Source organism: Typopeltis vanoorti, chromosome 16 (genome assembly GCF_054136105.1).
Source record: "Typopeltis vanoorti isolate ZY-2024b chromosome 16, IOZ_Tvanoo_1.0, whole genome shotgun sequence".
Lineage (NCBI taxonomy): Eukaryota > Metazoa > Arthropoda > Arachnida > Uropygi > Thelyphonidae > Typopeltis > Typopeltis vanoorti.
The window spans coordinates 25,556,743-25,577,426 of NC_143564.1; the positions used below are offsets into that span (position 1 = coordinate 25,556,743).

The following is a 20,684-nucleotide window of genomic DNA, read 5'->3' on the forward strand; positions in this document are numbered from 1 at the left end:
ATGCAGGATTTGTAACATCAACAAATTGGAACATGACAGAAACATGGAACTCAGAAAGAGATCAGGCATAAAAGATGTGGTAACTGCAGTATATGAAAGCAAGATGAGATGGGCAGGTCACATAGCCAGACTCAGGGATAACAGATGGACATATAGAATACTCAACTGGCAACAAAGAATAAAGAGAAAAGCAGGAAGACCACCTACAAGATGGGGAAGATCCACTAATGAAATCTATGGGTATAACATGGAAGAGAGAGAGAGGCTTGAGATAGAGATCATTGGAGACATCTTTGTGACCTGCACTAATGGAGAAATCCGGAGTGAAACACAGGTCCATCAAGGTAATACTGAAAATCTAACAGCTGACTAAACTCTTTAATAAATGCCTAAAAGAGAAAAAAATTCCAAAAAATTGGAAAATTCACTTCTAATATTAATTTTTAAAAAGGGCAACAAGGAAGAAATTAAAAACTACAGCCCTATAAGCCTACTCCCACCATATATAAAGTCTTCACAAAAATTATAAATAATAGAAAAAATCTAAACTAGAGGGAATGCAATCCTGTGAACAAACTGGATTTAGAAAGAATTACAATACTTTTGACCAATTCACAGACAGCTCATTGAAGAATCAATTGAATACAATAAACCTTTATGTCTGGCCTATATAGGCTACAGAAAAGCATTTGATTCAGTTAAAACATCTGCAACACTAAAAGCACTTGAAACCCAGGGAACTGAGAAACCATATATTGAAACACTAAAACATATTTACAATAATGTAACTTCTGTAATTAAATTATATAAAAACAGTGAAAAGTTCCCAATACAAAAAGGCATTTGGCAAGGTGACACCATATCTCCCAAATTATTTACAGCTGCACTAGAGGAAGTCTTTAGACGCCTTGATTGGGAAACAAAAGGAATAAACATAAATGGAGAAAGGCTGCATCATCTGAAATTTGCAGATGATATTGTCCTAATAGCAGATAACTTGATGATTTGGAAGAAAGACTAAATCAGCTAAATGAAGCCTCCAGAGTAATTGGATTAAAAATAAATAAGGAAAAAACAAAAATAATGATGAATAAATACATAAACCATAGAACTGTCAAAGTTGAAAACCATGAAATAGAACAAGTTACTTCATATGTATATTCGGGTCAATTGTTATCCTTTGAGGATTGCCAAAGAAAAGAGATTGAACGAAGAATTCACCTTGGATGGATGGCTTATGGGAAAATGAGAGACATATTCAGAAGTAACATCCCTATGAGTCTAAAAAGGAAAGCTTTTGACCAATGCATACTTCCTGTCCTAACATACGGAGGAGAAATATGGACTTTAACAGAAGCCCTAAACAGAAAGCTAAGAACAACACAACATCGCATGGAGAGAAGTATGCCAAAAATAACATTAAGCGATAGGAAGACAAATACCTGGATAAGATCTCAAACAGGTGTCATGAATATTGTAAAATACATTAAACAGGCTAAGTGGAGATGGGCTGGCCATATTGCCAGAGGCAGTGACAGGAGATGGACTAGAAAAACAACAGAGTGGGGACCAATGGATGGAGCAAGACAAATAGGAAAACCGAGAAGAAGGTGGAGGGATGAACTGGAACAAATTGCAGGAGTGAGATGGATGGGAGAGGCAGAAAACCGAGTGGTCTGGAAAATCATGGGGGGGGGGAACCTTCATCCAGCAGTGGATATAATCAAAAGGTTGAAGAAGAGGATACTGAAAATCTAAAGACTGTCAATACAGTCATTAAAATCTCATATGTTCATTAAAACATAGCTTTCTCTTTAAAGGTACAAAAGATAGAGTTTTAGTTTTAGACAATGGGAGAAATCTATATACAGGCTGGCTTCCATTAACATGATTAATGTGGCCCACAAATACATCATGCAAAAAGAAAATAATTAATTAAATATAATAATCAACAGAAAAAATTATCATTGGTCTGTGACCATCAATAATGTCCATAAAAATTTTTTAAAATACCTTTTAAATGTAACTGTATACCATGTAAAAAATGATGAAAATATATTGTAATTAGAATTAAATGTTTATTTCATTAAATACACAATGAAGAAACTATTTGTTACAGAAATATTTTAACACAGTTATTTGAACAGTGTTAGCTTCCTTTTATCATCATACATTTCTGATAGCCAACAACAAGCTTCTCTAGGCTCTGGCAAAAGAATCTGCTTCTTTCATTGTTATGATCAACATCCAATTACCTTTTGTTTAAGGTTCTATGCAATATGAAAGAACAAGTAACATGTCTGCTTCAAATGGTTAATGGAGCACACTGAGACAGGAAGTGGAAAAATGCTTATTTATTGCCTGCCCAATGCAAGGAAAGTTTGGTACATGATTCAAATCTTTTTCAAGTAGCACATAAAAAAAGATTCTGTTAACTGGAAATTTGCATTGTATAGAGTAAAAGTGGTATGATTTTTTCAAATAGCAGTAAGTGAAATATCAAACTTGTGTTACATCAGACATAATTGTATATTTATTAGCTCATATGCGTGGTTTTTTGGAAGAAAATGAAAGATCAACCATGTAGCATACTAAGTATGACAAGAGTAACCAGAAAACCAAGCATTTTTTGCTTTTCAATTTAATGATGAATTGCATAGGTTTAATCTATGCAAGTCATCTAAACAAAACAAGGGTTTATTTTTAGCATACTTCTCTCCATGCAATGTTTAGATGACTAAGGAAGATGTTTAGAGTAAAAATAGCAAAATAATGAACAACTTACATGAAAGAAGTAATTATTCATTGTACTAAAATTTATGCTCATGTTTCACAGGTATCATCATCATCACAAACCATGGGCTAACTGCCTGTTGGTGTCCAATGCTTCCTTCACTATTTTCTTATACCTTTCTTTGTCCAGTGCACAGTGTCGCAGTTTCTGTACACCCATTCCACACAGTCCATTATATCGTCTATCCATTCTCTATGTGGTCTACTTCTTCTGTTTAAATCATCCAAATAACCAAACATAAATGTCTTTATCTTCCAGTCCTCACTCATTCTATAGATGTGTCCAAATAACTGCAGCTTCCATTTTATAATCTTCTGCATTAGACTCTCTTTTGGTTGTATCTTCTGATAGAGCTCTTCATTTGTGATTTTCTGTACCCATCCTATTCTTAGAATCTTCCTGTAACAAGTTCTTTCAAATGACAAAATTCTTTTTCTTGATTCCTTATTTATTACCCATGTTTCAGATCCATAAGTACACTGCTAAAGATGCATGTTTCCAGTACTTTTAGTTTTGTTTGCAGGCTGATCACTTTACTTTTCCAGATTTTATCCATGGCCTTCAGATTTGTTCTTCCCTTTGCAATCCTGATCTTTTTTTCTTTTTTTACAGTCCAAGTCATATGTCATTTTACTTCCCAAATATGTGAATTGTTCTACATTTTTTATATCAATTCCAGCCACTTGTATCTTTTGTTTCATGTTCTTCTCACTAAATACCATTGTCTTCGTTTTTTTCAAGTTCATAACAAGTCCAAATCTCTTCTCTTCTTCATTTAACAGTTGCAGTGTTTTTTGTAGTTCTCCTTTCTTCTTCAATAATAACAATGTCATCTGCAAATTTCAGATTGTTAATTCTCATTCTGTGTACAGATATTTTTTTTGCAACTTTCTTCAGTTTGTCCGCTCTTTCTAAATGCACGATGAAAATGCTTGGTGATATTGGGTCCCCTTGTCTAGTACCTCTGCTTGTTCTAAACCATTCCCCCAAATCATCACCTGCTGCAACTGCATTCTGATAAACATCTTTTAATATAGCTATTAGTTTTTTTATTAATTCCATCCATAGGATTCCAGAACTGCTAATGTCACTTTCTGGTCAATACTGTCAAATGCTTTCTGAAAATCAACAAAGCAAGTAAGTATATATGTTTTTGTTTTTCATCCTAGCTTTCTGTGCTATTAACCTCAATGTTAAAATCTCTTGAAGTGTAGTTCTATACTTCCTAAATCCTGCTTGCTTGTCTGCGAGGTATGCTTCCAATTGTGTTCTCAATCTTTCTGTCAATATCATCATCACTTTACCAAGGTGACTTGTCAAGGCAACTGTTCTATAATTTTTATATTCTAGCTTATTTCCTTTCTTGTATAATGTCATTAATATTGATTTCACCCACTCCTCTGGCATTTTCCCTTCTTTCCATACCATATTACATAGTTGGTGCATTTCCGTAACCATACTTTCACCACCATATTTAATCATTTCTACAGTGATGTTATCGTTACCAGGACTCTTGTTGTGTTTTAGCCATCCTATTGCTTTTTCTACCTCTCCTCTTAAAATGTCGATATCATGCTCGTTACCTGGTGGTGATATCTGTTTCAATTCTTCAGTCAGTTTCCCAATGCTATCTAAATCTAGTTTTTCTTCATATAACTCACTACAGTATCTTGTCCACTGCTGTATAATTTTTTCTTCATTCATCAACACTTTGCCTTTTTCATCTTTAATTGTGGTCTGTTTTTGGTTGCCACTTTCTATTAATGGTTCTGATCATTTTGTATACCTCCCTTGTTTTATGCCCTCCATAATACTGGTCTATATTGTTTCATTGGGCTTCTAACCATTTCATCTTATTCATTCTGACTGCTTTTTTCACCTCATTACACTTTCTTCTATATTGCTCCTCTATTTGTTCTGATGTATCCCTTCTTATCTTCAACATTCTTTACACCTGTACTAACTTCAGTGTTTCTTCTTGATCACTTCTTCTGGTACTGTTTCTTCAACTACATCTTCTATCGCCTTCATTACTCTTTTCACTCGTAGATTTGAGTTTTTTTTCTTTCTCCACAATTTTAAGTTTCTCTTCTAACACTGTTCTTTACCTTCTTCCTATTTCTGCTTCACTTATTCTTGCTGTATCTCTTCTATTCTGATGTTAGGGTTTATTTTTCTCTTTTAATTTCAACTTGATGTTTGCAATCATTAAACTATGGTCCGAGTCTATATCCACTCCTTGAAACGTTTGACAGTGCTGTACTGATATCATCCATCTTGTTTTAATCATAATCATAACAATAATGTTCTTGGTTTTCCCATCATTTGATTGCCACGTCCATTTTCTACACTCCTTTTGTTGGAATCTTGTGTTACAGATCATCATCTCATATTCCACAGCAAATTCTAACAATTTTTCACCTTGTTCATTTCTCTCCGAAACCACATTTTCCCATGACTCTTTCCCAACCATCATTATCTATTCCAACTTTGTATTCCAATCTCTTTCAATAATTAGCACATCTTCCTTTGGTATTGTTTCTAATGTCCCTGTCAGATCTTTGTAAAATAAGTCAATATCCTCATCTGTGCTGCCAGATGTGGGTGCATATACCTGGACTATTGATATGTTAAATGGTTTTGCCTGAAATCTTGCTACTATGGTTCATTCATTGACTGGTTTGTAGCCTAACAGTGCCTCTCAAGCTCTTTTGTTAAGAAGGAAGCCAACTCCTTCTTCGTGCTTGGTGTCATGTCTTGACCACATTACTTCGCATCCATTGATCTCTCCAGATGACGTCCATCGCATCTCTGCCAATCCTAGTATATCACACCGATAGTTCTTCATTTCCTCACGAAGTAATTCTAATTTTCCTGACATCCAGAGTGTCCACAAATTCCACGTTCCTACTGATAACAGTTTTGTTAGTTTCAGTTTCTGTTTCCTTTTGGTATCCCACTTTTCGATCCAACCCCAATCGCTCAATTGGTATCGCAGGCCTTGTTGATCCAGGCGACATACGAGCCAGCATATTTTACCTGTTGATCCTATAAGCATCAGATAACCATTGTGTTTTTTCTTTACAGTCAGAGCATCGACACTCAACTGACCGACCCTCCTCCTTTATCCAGGCTTAAGACTGGCATGAGACCACTAAGGATTCCATGATAGAGTTTCCACAGGTATCTCCGGTATGAAATGATTTGAATGCAAGTATACATAACAGAAAAATTCATAATGCTACATGAAATCAATCACTAAGTATTTTAGTGAGAGACAGAAGGAAAGTAAAAGAGATTTTGTTTTGCTATATGCAAATGATCAGCAGATGAAAATGCTCTGAAAAATAATAGTGTGAGAGTAAATATTGTGTGGCTGCTGCCAAATTATAATAGAGGAAAATACAGAAAAAGAAATATGATTGTAAATGAGTTGATGAATAGTTAGGTCACAAATGAATCTGAGCTAGGGTGGTGTTTAAACTGATCTCTCTCTCTCTCTCTCTCTCCACATAAATTTATTCAAACAGTTCCATCATACTAGTTTTATTTATCTATGAAGGGTATTCCAAAAATAATGCCTCTACTGTGAGAGCTCCTTGCCAAAATTGGATGTGGGAATGAAATAAAAAAAAAATAAATAAATAAATAAATAACCAGATAGTTTGACATCTCTACTTTATTATCGACTACTACTTCTGAACATAATCACCCTCATTTTCTCCATTGTGTAGTAGGTTTTTCAAATCTGTTAGAGTAAAACTCTTCAGGTTGTTTTCTGACCCACTTTTTCACTTCGGCTTTGGCTTGACATTTTAAAAAGAGATAACACTATCATGTGTCTTCATTTAGGAAATAACAGAAATCCAGTGGGACTAAGTCTGCAATGTAGCGAGAATAATTCACAACTTTTAATCAGATCTCTTCAAATACTGCTGAAGTAGATGCACTTGAGAACATTTACTTGGTCCCTTGGCACCAACATGTCAATTTCTTTTTTTTTTCCAATTTTCTTAAGGTCTTCATACAACTTTATAAATTTATTTTAATCCCTTTCACCATGCAGTGAATGGATTTTGATTAGAAAGCAAGAATGATGAGAGATGAAAGCAAGAATAATGACTTATCAAAGAGGAATGAGTGTCAAAAGTATTGGTTAGGTCAAGAGATTGAAAGTAGACATAACAGGGGAACATGTGTTAACATGTATGCAATAGTGTAGTAGAAGATTTTAATGATAGAGAGAGAGAGAGAGATAGCATGATTAAGCGGATTGCTACACATGACGAAGCATGAGCTGGAGTGCATGCAGGAATGTCTTGCTAATGGTTCAACTGATAATAAGTAGAGAGTCTTGTACAGTAATTCCATTATAAGAGGTGTGCTTGACAAGGGAATGACAAAATTGTGTTTCCAGAGTGAAAGATTAAGAATGTTAATGAGACATGAGACTATTAGAAGCAGAAGGAAAAGGAAAGAGTTGATTGTTTTGGCCAGAAAAAATGATCTCAAAGGAGACAAGAATGGTATGAGAAAGGACATAAAAGAGTTACTGAAAGTATCAAAAGAGAAGAGTGAAAGAATTAAGATAGTGAGCCTGTTGTCATGATACGAAAGAGTTGAGGTGAGAAGGAGAGCCATGATAGCGAATGAGTCAATGCAATAAGTTATACAATAGGGATAATGTGGAGTTTGTGAATGTGTGGAGTCAGCCTGATGGACAAAAGGATTTATACAAGGTTGAATGTTTGCACTTAAATGCATGTGATGTTTGTCATCTGAAAAAAGTATTGATTGGAAGTCAAAATCAGGGAAACTAGAGCTTTTGAAGGGGGGGGGTGATGATGATTGAGTCCACTGATATGAATGAGGCAATTGAGAGTGCAAAAAAATGCCTAAGTTATTACCACTGCTAACAAACCATAATGAGATAGTTAGTGTAAAGCATAATGATAGTAAGCCTAGGGAGTTATTGCATTTTATGTACACTAATGATAGGAGCATTCAGAACAAGTGAGAGGAGTTTGCGACATTGGTTAGTAGTTGTTGGCTAAAATTTATTGGCATTGGTGAGACAAGGTGATATAGTCAGTAGAAAATAGTGCATTTGAAGCCATGTAAGATGTGTGTATGTGTGTGTGAGAGAGGTGAATAGGTCAAAACATAGTTGGTTGCTGCTATAGACCAAGGAATATGAAGGATGATATGGATAGTATGCATTGGCAAATAAGCTCAAAGAGTGGAGGAAGAGTAATTATTATGGGGAACTTCATCTATGGGAATATGGATTGGAAGGAGGAATGGACACATAGGAAAGGAAATAGAATTTATGCAGTTAGTAAGGAATAATTACCTGAGACAGAATGTGATGAAATGCATTACATAATGGCATCAGAGGAAATGTCTTTAACCAAGATGACTACATGGCCAGAAATTGGTGAGAGTTATCACGATCTGGGAGAGGGATAAATGTGTAGAATTTGCAGTTAAGTAGAATTATAGGGCTAGTGAGTATGATAAACTTGGAAGATTGCCTGGAAAAACTGCAAGGGTTGGATGTTGATAGTGCATGGGAGGTGATAAAGGAGTGTTTGAGGGAATTAATATCAGACATACCATCTTGCATTCTCTGGCACTACAAACAGCATTTCTACTCCCATGTCTGACAATGGTATTCTTCCATTCAGAAAACTTTCCTCCTCTCCAAATGGGAGCTGTGCCCTCTGGTCCATTGCCAAGGCCATTGGATGCAAGTTCCACCTCTCTCTCATCCTGATGGCAGTGATGTCATCAGGATTAGAGAAATAAAGATAAAAGATAAGATCACTTCATAACATCACCCTTTTCCTCGAATTCAAGCTTAGACGACAAAGGGAAATTACATCCTACCATACCAGAATCCAAGCACTACATGCCTCCTGTAGTTTTTTAACAAAAAGACATCAGAAAGTTACTAAATATCTTGGACATTAAGAAGTCTTCTAGTTCTGAGTATATTGTTCCAGTTGTTCTCCAACAATGCACTCCAGAGTTAACAACCTGTACTGTATCATCACTACAATCTGTTATATGTAGCAGACACTTATACCATTGTGTGGAAACAACACATATCCAGCCTATTCCAAAAAAAAAAAAAAAGGAGAAAGAAGTCTACTGTCAAACTATTGACCAATTGCCATCACCTCAGTCCTCTCCAAAATAATGAAAAATTCTTCAATAGCTAACTTCTCCACTACATGGAGGCCTACCACTTAATTAGCAATCACCAGTATGGATTCTGACATTCAAGATCCAAAGCTGACCTAGCTTATATCACGCACCATAAAAACATGCTATGGATAGGTTCGGTGAAACCTATGCTGTCATGTACAACATTTCTGGAACTTTTGACGATGTCTGGCATTGAGGCCTGCAAAATAAATTGCCAACCTTTGGTCTACCCACTACCCTCTGTAATTTGATTGCCAGCTTTCTCTCTGGTTGTTCACTATGTGTCATGGTAGAGGGCCTTCTCCCCTTCAAGTTTCACCACCAACATAGGAGTACCCTTGGGGATCTGTCTTACCACCTACTCTCTTTCTCCTATACATAAATGATGTACTCTTCAACATCACAAATCCTGTTCATAACTTTGCAGATGATAGTACTCTCTATTCATCCTACTCATTTGATAAATCATGAAGCACACAGACATTCCAGGCATCATGATCCTCTACAACTAGTGCATTAAACACTGATCTACATACTATCCTTCAACTGAGCGAGAGCAATCTGTTTACCTTCAGATTGTCACCAAAACACAGTCTTGCCTCTTCTCTCAAAAAGACCTCAGCTCACTTGTCCTTACGTCCTCACTTGTCCTCAGCTCACTTGTCCTTCGGTAAGACACAAATCACCAGACATGATCAGATCTCTCTCTGTGTGAACTTACACTTACCTCCAGTCTCTCCTGGCATTAACACATTACATCAATAGTTTCCATCATCATCATCATCATCAAATTCCTGCCATGTACCCTCAAGGGGTGTACAGGATATGACAGTACTACATGAAAAAATTACATCATTACTAACTTCCTATCTACAATTTTCCTCCAAATCAGTCTGTTACTTGTCAAGCCTCCAACATTATCAGATCTTATATTTCTATCATCTAAGGCACTTTGTACCGTATCAATCCACCTATATCTTGGTCTTCCTCTGGGTCGTTTTCCTGCCAACCTGGCAGAGAACACTTGTTTTGCTAATCTTTCCTCTCCCGTTCTATTTAAATGACCATACCACCTGAGATTAGCTCTGCTAACACATTCCTGGATGCTGACAATGTCCAGTTCTTTCCTAATATCCTCATTTTTAATATGATATTGCCATTGATGATCAATAGTTTCCTCAGCATCAAAAAAAAACTAGAGCCTCTTTCATTCAAAATGCTATTTTATACCCAACCAGCTCTTAATTTTATATAAATCCCAAATATGCCAATCCTTAGAATACTACTCACATGCCTGGGGGTAGTGCACATGAAACTTCTCTAAAAATTCTTGACACCATCCAGAGAAAACAAATTAAGTTCACTGATGATATCTCGCTCTCTCTCTCTCTCTCTCCTCATTCTCTCATGGATTCACTTCAACCTCTACATCACAGATGCAATGTTTAAGCACTGTGCCTATTCTACAGGTACTTCAATGGTTACTCCTCCACTGAAGTGGCAACCATCATTATTCCTCCAATTTCTGTTCCACACATGTTAATATGAGAGCATCAACTTAACTACCCATCACCTACAGCTGCAAACACATTAACCTCCTCCTCTTCCTCATTTATTTTATCTACCTCCACCCTCTGGAACAGCCTTCTGCAAGAAGTATTCTCAATTAACTACAACCTGCAACTCTTCAAAAAAAAAAAAAAAAAAAGAAAGAAAGAAAAAAGTCAATAAACTTCTGTCTTAGTCTTTACCTGCAAACCACACATGGCACTGATGTGCTTATAGGTCCCTCGACCTATGTATGGGATCACTATAATACAAAAAAAAAAAAAAAGACAGTCAGGAGGATAAATCAAGCAGAGTGAAATGGATGAATAGCATCCTTTCCTTCATGATTACACGGTGATCACCATTCATTAGTAAAAAAAAAAAAAAAAACATCACTCGATGTTTCGACCTTCATATCAAGGTCATCATCTGGAGTATACACATATATACAAAGAAACTAACTACATTGCCATCTACATGGTATACTAAAGTCACAGTAATTTGGTTAGCATTTAAAACTACTAGCCAGACCTCTGGTAGAAAAAAAAAACCTTACTGCATCAAAGCTAGAGTCCTGTTATTATTATTATTTATTTGGTTATAAATCATTAAAAGATATATTAAGCTAGAGAGCAACATGCTCTCACATAATTACTCACATGAATTAGAACAAAACAGAACAGAACACACAACACTTTATAAACAAAATTAAAAATATAACACTCAGCAAAGATGATTAATTAGTCAGTTTTAACGTTTCTGCCCTTCTCACAAATGTCCCAATCAGTGACACAGTTCTTGTCTTACAGAACAAATTTCTGTCAGATATAAAGGCTCTCTCGCTCTCTGACCAAGTACTATGTCCCAGTTACTTTATGTGGCAAAATAATTTTTACCCACAAAAAGAAGGTACAGTCATGGGCTCACCATTATATCCCTGCCTGACTGCGAACTTTTATATGGAAGCTTTTGAGCAATATGCTCTAGATTCCTTTACTTTAAAACCTACAGTTTGGCTTGGATATGTTGACATTGTTTTTGTTATCTGGCCACATTGCTGCCAAACCTTAAACACCTGAACAAACAACGTGAGTGCATAGAATTTACTATTGAAATTGAAAATGAAAGCTCGCTTCCTTTCCTGGATACACTGATCACAACACGTCTTCCTTCAGGCAGTCTATCTTTCACTGTCTACTGCAAGCCTAAGATACCAGTCAATATATACACATGCTAACGCCTATCACCACCCTTCACAAAAACTTGGAGTCATCAACACCATCAAAACACACAGCTATAACAATTTGCTCTAATGAACAAGCTCTTAAACATGTATTGCTAAGAATTATAAATTATTAGCAATACATTAATAGGACCCTAAGCAATAATTTCAGTTCTTATTGGCCACCATCTACACTGTTTTGTTTGTATTTATGTGAGTAATTATGTGAAAGCATGTTCATCTCTAGCTTTATATATTTCTTAATGATCTGTAACCAAACAGATAATAATAACAAGACTCTAGCTTTGATGTAGTAAGTTTTTATTTATTTATTTATTTTTCACCAGAGGTCAGGTCAGTAGTTTTAATAGTTGGCCAAATTACTGTTACTTTAGAATACCATCATCATCATCATCATCATCAGTTGCATCAGTCTTGGGACTGGTAGCTCAGCAGCAATTTCCTCCAGTCTGCTCTGTCATTGGTTTCTTCTTAACCTCCTGGTAACTCCTCAAACCCATGCTGTCTTTGACTTGGTCAAGAAAGCTTTTCCTTAGTCTGCCTCTTCTTCTTTTCCCCTCTATTTTGCCTTCAGTTATTCTTTTCACAAGGCCATCATGTCGAAGTATATGTCCAAACCACTTATCCCCTATAATTTTGATCGATTTAATTAGAGTTCTTGTTTCATTTATCTCTCTCAGGACTTGTTCGTTTGATTTTTTTTCTGTCCATTTTATTTTGTTCATGTAACGCCAGCACCACATTTCGAAAGCCTCCAATCTTCTTATATCTTCTATGCCTAGAATCCAGGTTTCACATCCATACAGTGCAACTCTATATCAATGTCTTTACTAATTTTTTTTTTTCAATTGTAGGTTTCCTGTTAAAATGCTTTTCATCTTAGAGAATTGGGCTTTTGCATTGTTTATTCTTGATCTTATGTCTTCTCTTGTTCTGCCATCTTCTGTTATTAGGCTTCCTAAATATTTAAAGCTTTTCACTTGATTTATTTGTTTCCCGCTGATGTCCATATGCTCTATATTGATAGGGATTTTGCCGGTAACAAAGATTTTAGTCTTATCTGTGTTGATTTTCATTTTATATTTTTCAAGGTTATTATTTAGTAATTCTAGCATTGTTTTTAATGTTCTTCTGTTTTCTGCTACAAGGGCTATGTCATCAGCAAATCTCATACGCATGACTTGCTCACCATTTATCTTTATGCCACTATTTATTTTATCTTTAGTTTCCTGAATGGCCTTTTCAATATATAAATTAAATAAAAGTGGTGAAAGTATACATCCTTGTCTTACTCCACTCCTTATATTTATTATTTTCTCCTTATCATTGATTTTAATCTGTCCATTTTGATTTTTGTAAATTTGATAAATTATTTTCCTATCCCTCAAATCTATGCCGATATTAGTTAGACAATTTAGGAGTATTTGCTGGTTTACTTTATCAAATGCTTTCTCTAAATCAAGGAAGCAAATGTAAGTATTTTGACTAAGGTCTAATCTTCTCTCTATTATTGTTCTTAAACAGAGTATTGCCTCTCTTGTTCCTTTATTCTTTCTGAATCCAAATTGGTCTTCATCCAATAGACAATCTATTTTTGAATAAATTCTGTTTTGAATAATTTTTAGCAGAATTTTGCTAACATGTGGGATTAAAGCTATTGTTCTAAATTGGCTGCATTTGTTTGCATTATTCTTTTTTGGTATTGGTATAATGGTTGATTTCATAAACTCCTTTGGTATTTCTCCTCTAATATAGATTTGGGATATTAATTGAGAGAGTAAGGTTTTTGTCTCATCACCTAGATTTTGTAGCAGTTAAATAGGAATATTGTCTACACCTGGACTTGTTCCCTTACTCATTTCGGAGAGCTTTATCAAATTCTTCTCACATTATTGATGTCCTAGATTATCTTCATTTTGATTTTCTATGCTGATATCAACATCAAGTTCATTGCCATTATAGAGATTTTCAAGATAATTCTTCCATTCCATTAATATATCCTTAGATTCTATTAGTAATTTTCCATTTTCATCTTTGATGGTATTGTTTTTGCTTTTCTTATTAAATTTGGAAGTCAGTTTGTTAATTTCTTTATAGGCTTTCTCTATGTTTTCTTTTTAAATAATTCATCTATGTTATTATTACACTGTTCTTCTAGGTATTCTTTTTTGGCTTGTTTATATTTTCTTGTAATTTGATTTTTAAGATATTTGTATTTGGCCACATCTTCTTCTTTAACAGCATTTTTATATTTTCTTCTTTCATCCATAAGGCCAAGTATTTAATCTGTTATCCAATGTTTTATTTTTTTTTCTGCATTTTTCAATAATCGAGTTGATGAATTTGTAATTAACTCTTTAATCATATTCCATTGGTTTTTCAATATTATTCTGGCTATTTATGTTTTCTGGAATGTTATGATCAGTTGCCTCTTGGTATCCTCTCTTTACTTCTTATATAGCATACCATGTAGATTGTAATATAGCTTGTTTCTTTGTATATATGTATGTATACTCCAGATGATGATCTTAATATGAAGGTTGAAATGCCAAATAATTATTTTGGTTTATATTAAACTGAAGTTTTACTATAACATAGTAGTTGTTTCCATAATTTTTAATAATGGATGAATAGTATCATTAAACACAAGCTATGAAAAAGAAAAGTGTGTGGAGGAAATTCAAAGAGGAAAGTGATTAGCAGGCATATGAGCAATGAAAAGCAGAGGTCAAAAGGGTGACCAGTATGTAAAGAAAGCAAAATCAGAGTATGAGAAGAAATTATCTATGTACCAGACAAGCATAATGATTACGGTAGATAATTTTGATGAATACCAATGGCAGGGAGATAACTGATGGAGATGAAAGTAGTTGAACTACTAAGTGATAAAGGTTTATTTTTCACTTGGTTAGAATATAATAAATTTAGTTTAATCCTTTATCCAAATGTGAGCAAACAAAGTTTGCTCCTGAATGTATCTTCAGGACTGGGGTAAGGTAGTGCAACACCAGGCGACTCCTTGCAAAGGTGGAGCAAGCTACTAACAGTCCTATTTCAGTATCTCCCATAATGCAAAACACATCTCCTTGCGGATATGTCTAATGTTATGCATTAAGGGAAGGGCCACTACCCAGACTAGTTTCGACCTTTATTGAGGTCTCTTCAGTGGGAGCCAGGTCCACTTGGGCCTCGTTCCCACTGAAGGGTAGTGGCCCTTCTCTTAATGCATAACATTAGACGCATCCGCAAGGAGATGTGTTTTCAATTATGGGAGATACTGAAATAGGGGTGTTAGTAGCTTGCTCCACCTTTGCAAGGAGTCGCCCTGGTGTTGCACTACCTTACCCCAGTCCTGAAGATACTTTCAGGCACAAACTTTGTTTGCTCACACTTGGATAAAGGATTAAACCAAATTTATTATATTCTAACCAAGTGAAAAATAAACTTTCAACATCTTTCTCTAAATCCAGAGTAATTTATTAAAAAGGTGGCACACCATTTGGCAACTCCTATAGGCAGAGATGACCTTGCTAATGCTTCTGGCTGGTATCTCCACTTGGGCCTGGCTCCCACTGAAGAGACCTCAATAAAGGTCGAAACTAGTCTGGGTAGTGGTCCTTCCCTTAATGCATAACATTAGACATATCCGCAAGGAGATGTGTTTTGCATTATGGGAGATACTGAAATAGGAGTGTTAGTAGCTTGCTCCACCTTTGCAAGGATTCGCCCTGGTGTTGCACTACCTTACCCCAGTCCTGAAGATACATTCAGGAGCAAACTTTGTTTGCTCACACTTGGATAAAGGATTAAACTAAATTTATTATACTAAGTGATAATTTTGCAAAGCTATAATCATTCAGGTGGATGGAGATACTCAAACAAGAGAGAGAGAGAGAGAGAGAGAGAGAGAAGGGCTAATGTGGAAATAGAGATAGATGAATTGGAGGTACAGAGAATATTACAGAACTTCAATGCGAATACAGGAATGGGATTAGACAGTGTACCCAACTGAAGTGTTACAAGAGGGTGCTAAGGAATTGCTTTAAAACCACTTCGTTTAATATAAGCCTCAACTATGGAATGGTCCCAAGGGAGGGAAAGAAGGGAAAATAGTTGCACTACATAATGAAGACTCCAAGACTGAGGTAGCAAATTACTAAATACTCAGCATCTCAAGACTGGTAGTCAAGGCATTGGAGAAGTTATTTAAGGGAAAAATTTAGTAATGGTAGACAGGAATGGGATACTATATTTCATAGTATTCAGTGGTATAGCTAGGGTCTGTGGGGGGTCTGCCCCAGGCGGCACTTTGAACTTTTTTGAACTTTCACAGTTAATTCTAAAATACAATCTTGAGATCCCAGTTCCAAATATTGTAATACTACTGCAAATTTTCTTCACAATTGCTGTAAGTGTTGCTAATTGTGAGAGGAGTTTTTCTAAATAAAATTTGATTAAGAATTACCTACATTACTATGAAATAGACTTAGCCAATGTCATCAATTTTGCTAACAGAAAAGCAAGAAAAATAACATTTAGAATGTTGAAATTAAAGTTTTCCTTCAAAAATAAACATAGTGTTTTAATTTATTTCCCTATAAATCGTTTTGATTTTTTGTAGTATTTTTGGTGTGTATTGAGAGGGGTGGCAAACTCAGGGACCGCCCTGGGCGGCAACAGCTCCAGCTACGCCACTGATAGTATCCCATTGGGAAGAGGGGGGGGGGTGAAGGAAAAAGAGTGGGAACAAGGGGCCTATCCCTGAAAGTTATGAAAGGACGTTTGAGCAAGAGGGTAAGGAGTGGTTTCTTTGTGTGGAGGATATTTGAATTGTGGAATGCATTGCCTGATAGTGTGGTGAGAGCAAGAAAGGTCAATGAGTTCAAGGAGTGGCATGATAGACTTTGTGTTTTCTAGGGTGGGATCCCATGATGAGTTACATATATAATAATAATATAATGATACCACTGGATTTTGCAAAGCTTTTGACAGTATACTGCAGGGAATTATGATAAAATCAAATTGCAGCACATGGAAATGGATATGAAGTTGGTGTTTGGATAAGAGGCTGGTTGATGGAAAGTTACCAGATAGTAGTTTATTCAGGAGTAGCAGGAATGCGACCAATGGCATGCTGCAAGGCTCTGTATTTGTTATTTGTACATTAATGACATAGGAAATTATCTAAAAGGAAATATTCAGTTGTTTTCCTTTGATTCAGAACTGAGTAGAGCAATAATCAATAAAGATGATGGTAAAATTTTTCAGGATGATTTACATAGACTGGCAGTAAGATCAAAGGAGATCAGTTTAATATGGCAAAGTGTAAGGTTATGAAAAGATTATCAGCTTCATGTCATATTCAGGGAACTCTAATAAAGGAAATGGATGAACCCAGGGTTTGGGATTGAGATAGAGAGTTCAAGTTTAAAAGGCATACTGCAAAAGTGGCTAAAACAGCTCATCAGATTACTTGTTTACTGAAGAAAAGTTTGACAAGCAGAGATAAGCAAATTATTATATCTCTTTATGAGGCCTTGATAAAATCACATCTTGACTACTATGCACAGATCTGGTCACTTGCTTTTCTTGGGGATGGGGAGGATGTGGAATGGAATTAGATGAGAGTGACCAAGATGGTGAAAGTTTTATGTAATGTCCCAAATGAGGATAGGTTGACAATCTGTGAGTTACAGAAACTGATTGATAGACAGAAAAGTGGAGACATGATTGAGACATACAAATTACTCAAAGGTTTTTATAGGATTAAGAGAGAAAAATTTTTCAAAATAGGTCAGGTAATGGGAGAACTAGGGGCCATCCTTTTAAATTGAGCAAGAGTGTGGTTAGCAATGGTTGGTGTGAAGATTAGATTTGTTGCTTGCAGAGTGGTGAATAAGGGAAACGGGTTGCCAGAGTCTGTCGAGGATGCCATAACTATGAATGAGTTCAAAGCAAAGTATGATAGATATCATGCAAACATTGGAATAATATTTATAGCCTCCTTCGATGATTCTAGAGAGAGAAAGAGAGAGAGAGAGAGAGAGAGTCAATAGGGTTGCCCATGTAATAATAATAATATATTCCTGGTAAATGGCACCTTTGTACCAAAAAAAGCCATGGCCACATGCCCTATATAAGTGTGATGGTTGAATATAAGTTTTTTGGGCCTCAATGAAATAGAGTGGCAATATTCCAGTAAAGGTGGACCATAATGAAAGTCCACCTTTCTGCCTGCAGACATCACCAGTTGTGATTTCTGGATACCCACTTTATGATCAGCTCATTATTTCACATTTGCCATTACTGTTTCTTGTGCCAAAAAATGCATCATACTCGCTTCCATAGGTGATTATTATTATTATTATTATTATTATTAACATTTGACCTACATGGAGCTAGACTCATCATGGGATGTACACACTATTGCACACAATGCTCATCCAACCATGCCTTAAAATGATTCAATGTGTCTACACTCACAACACACTCAGACAATGCATTTCACTCACCAACCACTCTCCATGCAAAGAACCTACTCCTCCGTTCACATCCTCCTTATACAGTTTCCAGCAATGGCCTCTTATTCTACCCCCTCTCCCATTCTGTGAAAAATGTTTTCCATTTCGATGAGATAACAACCCCTGACTAGCTTATATGTCTCAATCATACCCCCCCCTTCCTCCTATTCATGAGGCTTTGCAACTTATATTCCCTCAATCTGTCCTCGTACTCCACATTCCAAAGACCACTGACTACCTTTGTGAATCTTCTCTGGATCCTTTCCAACATATCATCATCACCATGAAACCCGGCGGCCAAATCTGTGCACAATAACCCATATGAGGCCCAATCAAGGCATTATACAATGGAATCATAACCTCTCTATTTCTGCATGTCAGGGTCCTCTGCATTATTGCCATTATATGATGTGATGTCTTCACAACTTGTGCAATGTGGCCCCTGAATTTCAGGTCCTTGTCCACCATCACTCCTACATCTCTCATCTCTTATACTTCCGTTAAAGTTTCCCCACCAAGTGTATACTTTGCATCCCATCGTTGTTTACCAGCTCTCAAAACCTTACCCTTTGCAATATTGAACTGACAGTTCGACTTACCTGCCCATTCATGCAATCTATTCAAGTCCTCTTGTAAGGCAATAACATTCAACTGACTCTGCATTGCTCTCTCTCCAGTTTTGCATCATCTATCAACAACTGCATATCACTAGTTAAACCCAACCCAATATCACTAACAAACAAATGGAACAACAATAGCCCAAAAACTGACCCCTGCGGCACACCGCTAGTTACCTTTCTCTTTCGGAATATTGCACCCCCATCTACAACTTTCTGATACCTATCTGACAGCCAGTCACTGATCCAACTCAGAAGTCTATTATCCAATCCCATCTGTTTCAATTTATTTAAGAGGTTTTCGTGTGGCAGTCTATCAAAAGCCTTTGCAAAATCTAAGTGCACGTGTTAACCTTAAAAAGTTTGTGATCAGCAGTAAACTTCAACAAAATTTCATGAGTTATCCATTTTGATCAGTGCATAGTGTTTTACATGATTTGACAATGCAGTCAAAGATGTGTGATAATACAGTCATATGCAGCCGTGTACTAAACTGTATTGAAGTGATGAAGGAAAAAGCAAGACTAGACATATTCAAGACCTTAATAAGCATTTTTAATAAATATTGTGCATTCACCAAAAATATGTAAATAGATGGAATGATTCACTTATCTGTGATCTTCTGCCTAATTTCATATTTTTATTCATGGTTTTTTTATAATAAATACTAATAATGCCATACGACATATATAACAAACATGATACACAATAAGTGGGCATCAATTTATAATACATTTCATGTGTTTCATTCACACTTATAATTATTTTTTACTCACATTACTTGTTTTAAGTCTGTAATAAAAAATCTGCATACTCTACCTTGATCATATGCTCTTGAACACAGTTAGGATCACTGCTACCAAGTATTGAGAGAAGCTCATCATCTGAGATAAAGAAAAATCGAGGAAATGCATTTCGCTTTGAGTCCAAATAATCATTTAATGACTTCTGGCAACGATCTAAATCATTACTTAACTCCCGAAAATCTTCTAGTCTATTTAAGACTTGACAGCATTCCCTGATAACCAGAATTGTTGCTGTTTGTTCCATTATCTATATATATAAGATATATTTATAAATAATACATAATATATGCTATGTTGACAAAAGTATTTGAGGACATTATGTGCCAAGAAAATTGTGGATCCTACCACACATAAATATTCAGAGTGTCTGTATAAGTCTGGTAATAAAAGGTAGGAGGTGCTGCATGCATTGCACTGCACTTAATGTGGAAATGTCATGTTCAGCATGGGATGGTAAATGGGTGTCACATCTGTGGTCTTTCTGTCCATGACATTTCTACATGTCTCAGTATACTGAAATCCATTGTCTTATGTACTAGTAGATGGAAAGTTGATGGTTCTACCACAGCAGGAAAATGCCTGGGACAGCCACTGACACTCAATGACCGAGATCAATGAGCTCTGTCTTGGAATGGTCGAGCATCCTACACATCATCAGTGGTGGACCTCACAGTCAACCTGGAAAATGCAGTAGAGACATCTGTTAGCACTAGAGCTATCTGCAGAGAGTTGCATGCCTTAGGTTTCCATGGAAGAGCTGCTGCAAACAAGTCAATAGCACTGCCCTACACACCAAATGATGTTTGAACTAGTGCCTTTCACACTGTTCCTGGGCCACAGAGGAATGGAAAAGGATTCTGTGGGGTGACGAATCAAGCTTTCAAATGTTTCATTCCAATAGTTATGTTTGGATCTGGATATTACCCAGGAAATAGTTCCAACAGG

At 36.0% G+C, this 20,684-nt stretch overlaps 1 protein-coding gene across 1 annotated transcript in view; it reads right to left on the minus strand.

Moving 5' to 3' along the window:
- Window positions 1–20,684, minus strand: part of Dhc98D (Dynein heavy chain at 89D) — a 1,285,966-nt gene that overhangs the window by 847,622 nt on the left and 417,660 nt on the right. The window contains exon 24 of the mRNA XM_090406627.1: window positions 19,753–19,986. Coding sequence (XP_090262753.1) covers window positions 19,753–19,986 — 234 coding nt within the window. The remainder of the gene's footprint in view (window positions 1–19,752; window positions 19,987–20,684) is intronic.